At 54.5% G+C, this 13,103-nt stretch overlaps 1 protein-coding gene across 4 annotated transcripts in view; it reads right to left on the reverse strand.

Moving 5' to 3' along the window:
• Positions 1-12,254, reverse strand: part of PFKFB3 (6-phosphofructo-2-kinase/fructose-2,6-biphosphatase 3) — an 81,778-nt gene extending 69,524 nt beyond the window's left edge. For all 4 annotated transcript variants that reach the window (XM_044928265.2, XM_006044079.4, XM_044928264.2 and 1 more), the window contains exon 1: positions 11,915-12,254. In XM_044928265.2, coding sequence (XP_044784200.1) covers positions 11,915-12,239 — 325 coding nt within the window. In that variant the 5' untranslated portion in view covers positions 12,240-12,254. The remainder of the gene's footprint in view (positions 1-11,914) is intronic.
• Positions 12,255-13,103: the final 849 nt, after the last annotated feature.

The following is a 13,103-nucleotide window of genomic DNA, read 5'->3' on the forward strand; positions in this document are numbered from 1 at the left end:
ACAGAGCAATGAAGGAGAGGTAAAGGCAGAATAAAACCTGCGGAAATGCCCCTCAGAGAAGTCATCAGAGCGGTGTTAGAGCATCAACAACACACGGAGGCTGAGGGGCTGCAGGCTCCCGAGCCAGGGGGCTACAAAGCCCGGAGGCTCTGGACACGGCGCTGGCTCTGCAGCCTTGTGTTCCTTCCCGTGAAGGTCAGGCTCCTCTGCGTGGACCTTCCGTGTGATGGCTGTCAGGGGCTGGGAGAAGATTCCATTAATAAGTTAATCAAGAAGAAAGAAAGACCCTTAAGTCAGAGAGTGATATCCTTCGAGGCCTGAAGTATTAATGTTCCTACTAATTCTTTAGTTAATTCAGTATATGGCTATCAATCATATCGGGCCCAAGGCTGGACAAGGGGACACTGCCCAGGAGCTTACGGTCCAGCTGGGGAAATGGAGTGAACACACATCATGGCACAGGAACCACTATTACCTCCAGAGAGAGAGAAAGGGCTAGATCTTGCAAAGTAAAGAATTGCTTCTAATGTTTTAGTGAATTCAATACCAATAGACGTGTAGAGACCGATCGAGATTTGAACACATCCCGTATATATGTTACACCTCAGCTTAAAAACACATAAAATGTAAGCCAATAACAGAAAAGACTCACTTAGGTCTTGGTGTAAACCACTTTTTTGTAATCACCAAAGACGTCAGGTGTATGGATCCCCAGATTAGGACAAGATGACACTTCAGAGCAGGAGAGACTGTCCTGTTTTGATTTGTCCAAGTCGCCTATATACCAGCTCTTAGTGTGACGCACACTTTGTAGAGGGGATGAAGAAGAGGGGTTAATGGAAACTGAAAGACCTTCGGGATACCCATCGAGATAACTAAATATACTACATGTATTACCAGTTAAACATAGGAATCATTACTGTAGCCCTTTGGGGACTAAAACTCAAAGGCATATTGAAGAAACCAACCCTAACAGCATGAGAGATGAAAGAGGATCATTAGAATCACAGAGTGCACTTGCTGGAAGAGATGACCCAGCCAATTCCTCCTTTTATAGAAGAGAACAAAAGTCCCGAGAGATGAAGGGACCATCAGAGGCCCCCCGACAGAGAGAGATATCACAGGACTGGAATCAAGTCCCTCCTGCCCGCCCAGTACACTCTCCCACGCCCCCTGAGGTCGCCTGGGGCACCCCCAGGCCAAGGTCCACGTCACCCCTGCCCGGAACCTGGCACCCTCGGAAGAAGCAGAAAGATGTGGCGGGCAAGCAGAAGTCCAGATGGAGACTGGAACCCAGCACCAGCCTCAGCTGTTCTTCCTGGTCATCTGTCACCTCGGCAGGGTCTGTGAAATCTTTCTTTCTTCTCATCCAGAAAGTGGAGACAAAACCTTGCTTCTTGAAGGCTGAGAAAGCAGCTGCCATGAAGACGATGAATTCTTTTTGTTTGGTTTTTGGAACGGCTTTCTTGAGACATAAATCACCCATTTAAAACCAAGCAATTGTAGGACTTCCCTGGTGGTCCAGTGGCTAAGACACCGAACTCCCAACTCAGGGGGTCCGGGTTCCATCCCTGGGCAGGGAACTAGATCCCCATGCCAAAACGAGGATCCCACGTGCCAAATTAATTATTTTTTTTAAAAAAGCTATAAAAGGGAATGAAGTTTTAAAAAAGCATATTGCTTAGATTTTGTGGGTTTTATTTTTTTTTTAAAGCATCTGTATCCAATGTTTTGAGGGTTTTTTTTAATAGTCATGGGCAATACTGAGTGTAGCTGTCTTCAGAGTGTAGCTCATTCAGACGGCCACAGAATACTCCACTATGGGGCTATACCAAGAATGAACTCATGCTTCTGTTCATGTGCTTTCGGGGTGTTTAAAGGGCTTCCTAACAGAGTCTCAGTGGACACCAGCTGTCCAGGAGTGTGTCTCGGTGACACACCCAAGAATGACCTGGTGACAGGATGTGTGGGTGTCCACTTTATAAGACAGCCCCAGACTGCCTCCCAGGCCCTCTGCCAGCTCACTCACCCTCCAGCAGTATGTCAGAGACCACCCTTGTGGTCCTGGTTCTACCCAGCACGCCATAATGCCAGCCTTCCTGTCTGTCAGCAAAGAAGGGGAAAATGGTGCCTTCCACCATGCTCTTCACCTGCATTTTCCTGAGTGGTGAAGAGGCGGAATTTCTTTTTCTCCTTCATCCCGTTACACACTGGCTGATTTCTAAAAGGTTTTCTCAGGCTCTTTGGTTATTTCTAATAGGAGCCAGAGAAAGGAACACGGCCACAGAGACACACAGGCCACCCCGCTTGCTGGGTACAGCTGGTGCTCCTGGAGTGCAGATGACCGGTTTGCCGTCATGCCCTGAATTACGTATTGGGAGCCATGCACAAATGAAATCTGTAGAAGTTTTATGACATGAAGCAACCAATTTCCTCTAGAGCAGCCAGTGACCACATGACCTTTCCCTGCATTCAAATGACTTTATTCAAAAAAGCTTTTATATCATCTGGGATTTGCACCAAACATGATTTCAGCTTGAGGCGGGCCCCGTGCTCCGTTCCCCATTTTTATGTCTGGGAAATGATGTCATGACAGCAAATGTGCCTCATGGTAAAATGGATGCTGACTGACTCACTTTCGTGGAAAAGGGATGACATTTGAGTTTTAGGTTTTTCACGCAGAAGCCAGGCAATTTGCAGATTCAGATTCCTTTGCTGTTATTACAGCAAGTTGCTGATAACATTCTTCTTCTGATTTTCTACTGTGTCTGCTGACAGAATTGCTTTGAAACTTATCTTCCATACTTTCCAGCCTGTAACCCAGGGCCGTAAAAATAACTTGGATTCTATTTGTTGCTCCAATATGAATGTTTTCAAACCTACTTCTCCAACAAGAGGCCATCCAGGGGTCATCGAGCCCAAGGCACGAGGGTTGGCAGAAGGTGGGTCAGGTATCCACCATCCCAGTTTGCTTGGGATGAGGAGGCAGCTGACTCTGGGGACTGTCGATGCTAAAATGGGGAGATCTCAGGGACACGGACTCGACTCCTGGTCAGGGAACTAGAAGACTGTCTGGCAAAGACTCTTGAGAATCCCTTGGACAGCAAGGAGATCAAACCAGTCAATCCTAAATGAAATCAACCCGAATATTCACGGGGAGGACTGATGCTGAAGCTGAAGCTCCAATACTTTGGCTACCTGATGCGAAGAGCTGACTCATTAGAAAAAACCCTGATGCTGGGAAAGATTGAAGGCAGGAGAAGAGGGCAGCAGATAATGAGATAGTTGGATGGCATCACCAACGCAATGGACTTGAGTTTGAGCAAGCTCCAGGAGAGAGTGAAGGATAGGGAAGCTTGGCGTACTGCAGTCCATGGGGTTGCAGAGTCAGACACGACTATGGGACTGAACAACAGCAGGTACCGAAGATTCCAGATGCCGCAGGGCAACTAAGCCTGCGTGCTGCAACTAAAGAGTCCGTGTGCTGCGATGAGAGATCTGCATGACACAACTAAAATCCAACGCAGCCAAATAAATACTTTTTTAATAAAAACAACGGTCAACGCTGATTTGACTTGAAAGCCAGTTTCTTCTTACAAAAATTGTCTGTCTGGAGATCAGCCCAGAGCAAACTGGATCTCTGCAGATGTCCGCTTGCCAAGTCCCAATCCTCCTGAATCCTCTCACGGTTACTCAGCAATCACTGAGTCCCCCAGCCCCACTGTGACCTGCCCTCTCTGCTGACCACGCAACTGTTAACAGTAACGTGCCCAGCATGTCCACAGGTCAGCTGGGGGCAGTCGTGGGAGCCGCCCCAACTCTCTCCCTCCACATCCGATCCATCCATAGACCTGCCATCTCTGCCTCCTGAATATATCACCTGCAGTCTGGTCCCAGGAGGGCAGCCACGTGCCAGCCTGAGGGTTTTATAATATAGTTGATTTGTGCCTGCCCTCCACCAAGTCCCTCCCAGGGCATCCCATCCCACTGCAGGGAGGAGGCCAAGGCCTTACGATGGCCTTGATGACCCACACCACCCACCCACCCCTTCTGAACCATGATCCACAGCCACCCTACATCATCCCCTCCCACCTCCAAACTCAGCCCACGACAGCCGCAGGGCCTTTGCATCTACACACCCCCCTGCCAGACACTCTCCTAAGAAACCATGTGGTTCACTCCCCACTCCCTTCGGTCCCTGCTCAAATGTCCCTTCGGTGACCATCTATTGCAAACAGCAGCGCCCCCCGGCCACCACCTTCTCTCGTCTTTCTAGCGTTATTTTTCTACCCAGCGTGGATACCCCGTGGACAGATGCTGTGCTCACTGACTCGCCTGTTACCGTCTGTCTCTCCATCAGAATGGTAGCCCATGAGGGCAGGCGTCTGGCCAATTCCCTGCTGCACCCTTGGCACTTCACCCGATCCTGCTCCATGAGGCAAAGGACAGACATGTGCCGTGCAATCGAAGGACTTCTGGAGGCGACTGAAGTAACATCACGGGGTCGGGGTCGTCTGAGGCAGCCCATCCGGCCTCCCAGTGCATCTCCTGCCTTTTCTCCCAAGTTCCTCAGCTGTAACCCTCTCTTTCCTCGTGTTCCCCAAACATTTGTTTTCTGATGTTTCCCCAGAGAAAGGTGGCCCTTGCAGATGGATGGCTGCATGGTGGGGGCCTCCCTCCTTTGATGCAGATTCACAAAGCCCCCCACCCCACTGAGTTTGGGAAGGTCCCTTGCACCCCCAGACCTGCCGGAGACCCTCAGTCACACCCAGAGCCCAAGTGGCAAGAAGTCTGGAGGCGCCCTGAGGGCTTCCTGGTCCCTGAGGCGCAACGAGAGCGTTCTTAGGAGTGCTGGGCTCTCCTTGTTCATGGCCTTGAAGTGGGTTTGCTGAAGCCTGACCAGCCTCCTTGTTAATGAAATGGAACTGACTGGAAGTGTCACCATGTACCTGTATGCTAAGGATGAGACTGTTTCATGAATCTTTCTGTCCAGGCATCAACCCAGTACCATTAAATCAAAATTTCTGGCACATGAGACATTTTTAAAAAGCCCTCAGTTAACCCAAGTGTGGGCTTCCGTGGTGGCTCAGCTGGAAAAGAAATCCACCTGCAATGCAGAAGACCTGGGTTCAATCCCTGGGTTGGGAAGATTCCCTGGAGGAAAGCAAAGCAACCCACTCCAGTGTTCTTTCCTGGAGAATCCCCATGGACAGAGGAACCTGGCGGGCTACTGTCCGTGGGGTTGCAAAGAGTCAGATATGACTGAGAAGCTAAGCACAACCCAAGTGTGTGGCCAGAAATAAGACAGACGATGCCCCTGGAGCCCCGTCCCCGGCCAGCACCTGCCGTCCTGGGACCGTGGTGCCAGGGGCCGGCCTTCCCCGGGGTTCTGCTCGGGTCTGCTGCCCCTGCATCCTGGGGCCGTGGTGCCAGGGGCCAGCCTTCCCCAGGATCCTGCTCGGGTCTTTCTCCCTCTCTCTTCCTGCACCTCGCTAAGCTCCTGTCCACCCCCACAGGCTGATGGAACCTTGCTCTCCCTCTGACTGCACTGGCCCAGGTCCCCAAGCCTCTGGATGAGCCCAAGCAGCCTCAGGGGGAGGCCTCCCTGAACCCTACTCTAGGTTCAGCAGGTCAAGCCCACAGTCAAAACACCAAAGCAGTAGTCGGTCCTTGGAAAGAACACATTTGTTCCCTCAAGAGCGTCAGCGCCCCTGCCCATCCCAGCAGGGGCAGCCAGGGCCGGACAGCCCCACACCCTCCTGTTCCTCACACATCGCCTGCCTGGCCCCTGCCCAGAGCTTTGACATGCCCCCTACCCTGGCTGGGCCCCCCTGCTCAGTCCCTGGACACAGATGCAGCCAGTATCCAGACGGGCCATCTCAGGCCAGTGGGATAAGGATGTGCTTCTCCCTGGCACCCAGGACAGCCTCAGTTGCCACTCTCCTGAGACTTCAGCCTGTCCCCTGGAGCTGCTGGGAGAGGCTGTCCAGGCTGCCCAGGACAGAGTCCCTGGAGGACACAGTCCAGTGGGGGCCCCCCCTGCCTCCCACAGCCCAGCTTAGCTAAAGGAGCTCGGAGGGGCAGACAGAGCAGGAAGCGTGTGTGACGAGCGCCCAAGCCGGGGGGGAACATCAGTCCCTGGGGTGGAGCTGGAGCAATCTCAGGGTGCCACCTCTTTGGTTCCAAATGGTCAGCTGAGGCCGAGGGCTGTCCGCACCTCCCGGGACCCACTGGAGATCAGGAGGAAACAGGAAGGCCACCCACAAAGGAGCTGGGTACTGAGAGACAGGTGATGGCTCAGGCAGGCCTGCCCTGGGAAAACCCTGTGAAGTTCATGTCCCCTGCAGGGGAGGGTCAGGGGTGGGTGGGGCGCCGGAGGCTTGGACACTTCACGTATCCACAAATCCTGAGCACATGTGAGCAATGGGCGCTTTTAGCTCCACAAGGAGAAGAGAAGAGCGTCTACCTGCATGGGGCCCCCAGCTCTGAACCCACCAAGGTGCAGACCACACAGGCGCACAGCATCAGGTGCTGTTAAGGACCTACTGTTTCACCCAGAAGCATCAAAAAAATAGGGACCATCGTCAGAATCACAAGTGTGTCTGCCTTGCTTACATTTATGGCTTGGTGTTGTCTTTATTTTAGATTACACATGGGAGCATGACCGTAAATCTTTCAGTGATCAGGGAATCTGACAGTCTTACTTCAGCTCTACAACTGCTTACTGCAGAGAGAAATGGAGTTTTGGACAAACTAACCAGGCACAAGGATTTATGGAGCACTTGCAACCACCTGGCTGGATAGAAGTATGAGATCCAGACCCTCCCCAAATCAAGGGCAAGCAAACTGAGCACAAGTAAGCATCTGCAAGAGCCCGATCTGCACAGAATAGATGGAAAACAGGGCAGAGAAGACTTGAACTTGAGCAGGGCCTTAAGGCAGGACCAGAAGCCTGTGTGTATCCACATGTGTGGATGCAACATCTCCCCCTCCCCAACCCAGGACGGGGCGGTTAGCTCTCCCAGGGGAGCAGATGCAGGTGCGGAGCCCAGATGTGGGAGCCTGGGGGTCCTGGGGGCCACCACGGGATGCTGAGGACATGGACCACAGCAGAGGACATGCTTTAAGGGAATAGGAAAGCATTAGAGGGGCACAGCTCAGGGGTCGAAGGCCTAGGAGGACAAAGCAGAGGATCCTGTGGGAACAGAGGCCCTCAAGGAAACGAGATGGCCCAGCCTGGCTGGCAGGTGCTTCCCTGGGGCAGTCTCTGAGATGGAGCCTCCTGCCCAGCCAGCTGCCCTGGACCCACGGGAGGAGAGCGCCCCATGACACGGCCTGCCTGCACCAGGGCAGAGGGTGGTGCTGACCCAGCACTAGAGTGCTGGGGCTGATGGAGGGACCAGGGACCAACCCAGCCTTCTGGAGGGTAGAGCCAGGGTCTGCTTTTTGCAATCCTATTGGGAGAGAAAGGAAGGAGAGGGCCTCAGCTTGGGTCCAAAAACCCACGGCCCACAGCTCACCTGCAGGAACCCCTCAGGGGCCGCCTCTCCTGTGATGTGGCACTGGTCTGTGCCTCCACTCCCAGCAGAGGCTGGGGTGGCTCCGTGGGCAGCTGTAGCCAATCATCTGGCCAGACCAGGGCACTGAGTCCTGCCCCTGACAGGTGTGCCCTCGGGGCCATGGGAGAGACAGGAATACGACTTGCCTCCACATGCAGCCCCATGCCCTCCTCGGGCCTCCCTCAAGGACTCAGAAGATTCAGGCATCTAAGTTTCTCTCTGCTCCTGTCTAATGTGGAAAACACTGCTGGTCCATAACTGCAGACTTTTCACGCTGTGCAGTCTCAGCCTGATGCACAAAGTACCAACCACATCCCTGCCTAGCCTATCATCGCAGGCAGAGCTGGAAAGGCAAAGCCTCGGTCCGGCTCTGCTCAGTGCCCGAGCTGACTGCTGCATACAGAGCCTCTGTCCTTCACCCTTGCAGTGGACGGAACAGTCCTGGGGTGGTTGAGAGGGTAAGTGCACACAGCCAGAGCTCTCACCCCAGGACTGGAAGGTGCTCCCTAAGTGTGAGTTTGGTTTCTCACTGTTATTATCAGAAACTCACCCCTCTCTCCCCTTCCCTTCTGAAGGTGGGATGTACAGGAACATCTAGGACTCCAACATCTAAAGACATTTTTCCAGCTTCTCCACCTGAGAGAGTCCCAAGAATTTGGTCCAAGCCCCAGACTCGGAACGGAGCACCCCTCCACCCCCTAGAAAATCACCATCCAGCCTGGCTTCAAAGTCCTCCAGAGGGGGACATGCCAGGTTCACAGGTTTAATCGCCCGATTCACCGCCTAAGTTTTGGGTTAGGCTCCTTCACTCATTCATTCTTTAGATCTAGCGTCTGCTGTGCACCAGGCACGCTGGAGGTTCTCTACCTGCAGTCACACCCCCCGGGCATGATCCACCTGCCGTGATGGGTTCCCACCTAAGTTTTTGCCACCCACTTTGTTCTCACGATTTTCCCTGATGGTCCACATCAGGGTGTTTCATTGTCACTCTAGCCCATCTCAAGATTCTAGCAGTTCAACCAAGGGTCCCACTCTGTTCCCCCAAAACACACAGCCACCGGCACCCTGCAGCCACCAAGGAGAGAGGCCAGGGCGGGTGTGAACATGGTGAACATGTGAACAGCATGAACATGGTGCTGGCATGTCATCCCCTCGGCCGGCAGGGAAGGTCATCGAAGGTTTCTGCCCGCCACCCCAGCCCCACCGTTCACCCCATTCGGGCTACATGGTTCCTGCTGCTGTCATCACGGCAGGTGGATCACACCTGGGGGGTGTGACTGCAGGTAGAGAACCTCCAGCGTGCCTGGCGCACAGCAGACACTCAATCTAAAGAATGAATGAGTGAAGGAGCACATGAATGAGCGAGCAAGCAAGTGGTGTGCAGTCACGGAACTCTGTCCACATTACATTCAGTGCCATCGATCGAGCCCCTCCAGGGGCAAGGCACAGGCTGAGAACCAAAGCCTGAGTGGCGATCTGTTTGTTGCCCCAGACCTACTGCCAGGAACTGCAAGGCCAGGTCCCAGCAGGTTCGGGTCCCCACAAGTTGACCCGCATGCACACAACGAGCTTCCTGGCCCTCTGCGGCCAATGCCCTAGGGTCAGAGAGAGGGAGCAGCAAGCGGTCTCTGCAGGGTCACGAGCCACCAGAATCCTCCAGAGAGGGGCAGGCCCCATCCAGCCACCAGCTCCAGTGACGGCTGGACCTTCAGCGCCCCCCGGCCTGGGGTGGGACTGCCGGGGCTTCTGTAATACCCACTGTGGTTTTTCTCTCCCCTATCCTGCACCTTTGTAATAGGACCTTCACTAAGCTCTTCTCAGCTTGCCTGGAATGAGCGGGCCAAGTGCTTCCTGCCAGGCCCTGACCCAGCTGGTCCCTGAATCTGTCTTGCAAGACACAGAAACACAGCCTAGGAGACACAGCGGTCAGTTAGCCTTCTGGATGTGAGCCACAAAGGAGCCCTCCATCTGGCTTCTCGTTTTGCAGGGAGAGAAGCAAAGTCCTTTCATTGCCCATCTTTTTAGTTATTAAAAAAAAATAATTAATGGATTCAGATTCAAATTCTTTAAAGTATGAATGAGTGAAGATGCTCAGTCGTGTCTGACTCTTGGTGACCCTACAGGCTGTAGCCTGCCAGGCTCCTCCGTCCATGGGATTTTCCAAACAAGAATATTGGAGGGGGTTGTCATTTCCCAGGGATTTCCCAGGGATTGAACTCAGGTCTCCGTCACTGCGGGCAGACTCTTTACCATTTGAGTCACCAAGGAATCTCCTCTTTAAAGTATGAAAGAGTATATATATATATATGTGTGTGTATATATATATGTACACTGAAGTCTCAGTATATATACCATGCATATATTCTGTGTCTATGTGTATATATAGAAGTCTCTAGCCCCGAGATGTTTCCCAGGATTGCCACAGCCCTTCTCACAGGTTGACCTTTCCACCTCCTGACAGGTCCAGATGTCTCATCACCGAACTGGACTGAACGTACCTGGTCTGGCCCTGATTTCCACTCACTGTGTTTATTTCTCAACAGGAGGTCCCAACCCAGTCAAGTGGAGAAGTTCTGCTTGGCCTGCAAGCCCGCCGGAGCCCTGCCCTGGCTCACAGCAAAGCTGAAAAAGCCACAAGGGCCGTCTCTCACACCCTGGACCCTTCAGGAATCAGTATTCATGGAACAGAGGGGCAGGGTTCGCCTGTCCAGGCAGCAACATTCTTCTCTTCGGACTAGGGAGAAAAGTCAAAACACGGTGGGCAGCGTGAGGACAGAGGTCTGCTGTGACTTAACGAGGCTGTCACAGAGGGAAACCTCCACAGGTGAACATCAGCTCAGCTGCCCAGGGACCTACTCCTCCTGCGCAAGGCTGGCTCCCTCCGAGTGAATGGCGGCTGTGCCTCCCAGGAGTCTGCCTCCAGAGACCACACGGACGCAGTAGATAAATGACCATTCATGCTGCAGCGACATGAGGTCAGGTGGGGACTCTGGGGACTGCCCAGAGGCATGGCAGCCCTGTTATATGGAATAATGGAGCCACTGAAGCCAGCCACTTTGGGACCATGAGCCATCAGCCGAGGACCTGACTGAACCCTCAGTCCCCGCGCTGAGCTGCCACCTACCTTCTCAACATCCCCACAGGCCGGCATGCAGACCGTGCCCCTTCACAACCAGGACCTCACAGTGGCACCATAGCAACCTCCGTTTAAGGGACAAAGGCCAAGAGGGTAATCGGGGCAATCCTAGCATTAATCTGACGATGAATCGAGATGATGAGAGAAGTGTAGAGACGGCCAGAAAGGTGGGTGGAGGCAGCGGGAGGAAGCCATGCAGCCAGTCCTCAGTCCCCAGGTGTTCGAGAGGGAGTCGCTGGCATGGGTCACTGGTACCCAGGTGGGCATGGGGAAGCCTTGGGTCCGAGTGACAGTGGGTCCCCGAGCCCTTGCCAACAGAAATACAAAAAGCAGGAGTCAATCAGACTGCTCTGTTTGGAAAGTAAACCGAGTCTCCTCCATCCATCCATCAAGGCTCCAACCTGAGGATGGCGCATCCTGGCCCAGCTCTGCAGCGCCCTGGGCACAGCAGGGCCTCCATCACCCCGCCAGGAAAATGGACCACGGGAGTAGCTGGGGCTTTTCTGCAGAGGAACAGGGCCTGAAGGTGGGCCCGGTGGGAAGCTCCGTGCAGGCTGCCGGGCACAGGGAGGCAGGTCTTGCCTGGTAGGCGGGCCATTCCTCTGCCAGCTGCCCCGCGCGCCTCTCACCCGTCCCACACGTCCCAGCGGACGCGCTCGTACTGCGGATGAAGAAACCGAGACTCCGGTCGGCTAAATGACTTCCCGAGAGTCAGAGGGTAAGTAGAAAAGGCCGGAGGCAGGACTCCCACTCGGATCTGCTTTCACACCTGCGTGCTCCCCCACCCGTCTCTCCGGGAGGCTCGGACGGCAACCAGAGCGCGCCGCCGGGACCCCACGCTGCGAGCCTCTCGCCACCTCTGGCCGCCATAAAACACTCCCTTCCCAAATCTTCAGCCCGCCGGGAGAACCCGATTCCACCTGCATCTCAGAACTTGCTGCGGCGCGAAAGGGGTTGGTCCAAGTACCGCGACCCACGCTCTGCGCGCGGCCTCTGCCGCGCGCGCTGCACACCGGCTCGGGCACGTCGGTGTCAGCCCACCGGGTGGCCGGAGGCGGCGACGCGGGGTCGGAGGAGCCGCGCGGAAAGAGAGGGGCATTACGGGGCCGGCGGGCACACCGAGAAGCCCGGGTCCCCGAGCCCTACCGGCCTCCCCGGGCACCTGGCCGCTCAGGTCTCCCGCCCAGGCCCGAGCGCGCTCCGCGGGGACCCCGCCTACCTTTGCGGAAGGGCATCGCGAAGAAGTGCTCCCGGGACACTGAGGCCGAGCGACGTCCGAGTGCCAGCCCCGTGGCTCGGGGGCGCCTGCGGGCGCCGGGTGTCGGGCGAGGGAGGGGAAAGTGACATATTTGGGCAAAGGCCGGCGCGTCACCGGCGGAGGGAGGAACCGCGGCGAAGCGGGAAGCGCGGCCCCAGGGCGGGCCTCGCGGAAACCGTTTAACCCTTGCGCTCCCGGCCGGCCGGCCTGCGCCGGCGGTCTCCCAGCTACTGCTGGGGTCCGGGTCCCGAGCTCCCCGACGCCCGGCCTGCCTCTCCTGACGCATCGGAGCGGAAACTCCTGATCGGAAACAAAATCTACTCCCTTATCAAAGCCTTCGGGCTGCTCTGGGGGCTTCATCCCTGGAAGTGTTGGGAGAACTTGATTGGATTTTAATCTTTTTGTCCTCAGGTAAAGGATATGGCTCCAACGCTGGCTGAACTGATTTGAAATTAAATGAGGGCTGGAGGCAGCAGCCACACGCACAGCTCAATAAGTATGTTAAAAAATAATGATGGTAGTGGGACTTACGGAACTGTAACCCAGAGAATTGGGGGAGGGGCGTTGCCCCTCACGTTACTGGTTTGCTTGCGAGACCAGCACCTGAGAAAATGCTTTATAATGTGATGGACTCAAAAAGCCTCGAAGGCAGGTCATCCTTCCAGTCAAGTAGGAGTTAATTCCTGTGACAAGTGCTATTTCACGTTACAGTTTGAAGATGTTAGCACAATCTCCTGATCTAATATTTAAAGCATCCATGCAAATAGCAGTTGGCATTTCTATGTAGTGAAAACTACCAACCAGGTGAGCTGGAAAAGTCAAAGCCAGTAGTGTGGTTTTTAAATTTTTTTTTCTTAATCAGAATCTGAACCATTACTGCTTAACAGTCCTAACTACCTCCTCACCACCCCCACTCCCCCCACCCCCTCCCCACCGCACCCTTTTTTGAAAAAAGGAAGTGGCCATTGGGTCAGACTGTCAAGGGCCCTGGTGGAGCCTTCTAGAAAGACAGTGTTACATGGACCCAGCTAGAGAGTCCGGAGAAGGCAATGGCACCCCACTCCAGTCCTCTTGCCTGGAAAATCCCATGGATGAAGGAGCCTGGTGGGCTGCAGTCCATGGGGTCGCTAAGAGTCCAACACGACTGAGA

This window comes from Bubalus bubalis, chromosome 14, assembly GCF_019923935.1.
Source record: "Bubalus bubalis isolate 160015118507 breed Murrah chromosome 14, NDDB_SH_1, whole genome shotgun sequence".
NCBI lineage: Eukaryota > Metazoa > Chordata > Mammalia > Artiodactyla > Bovidae > Bubalus > Bubalus bubalis.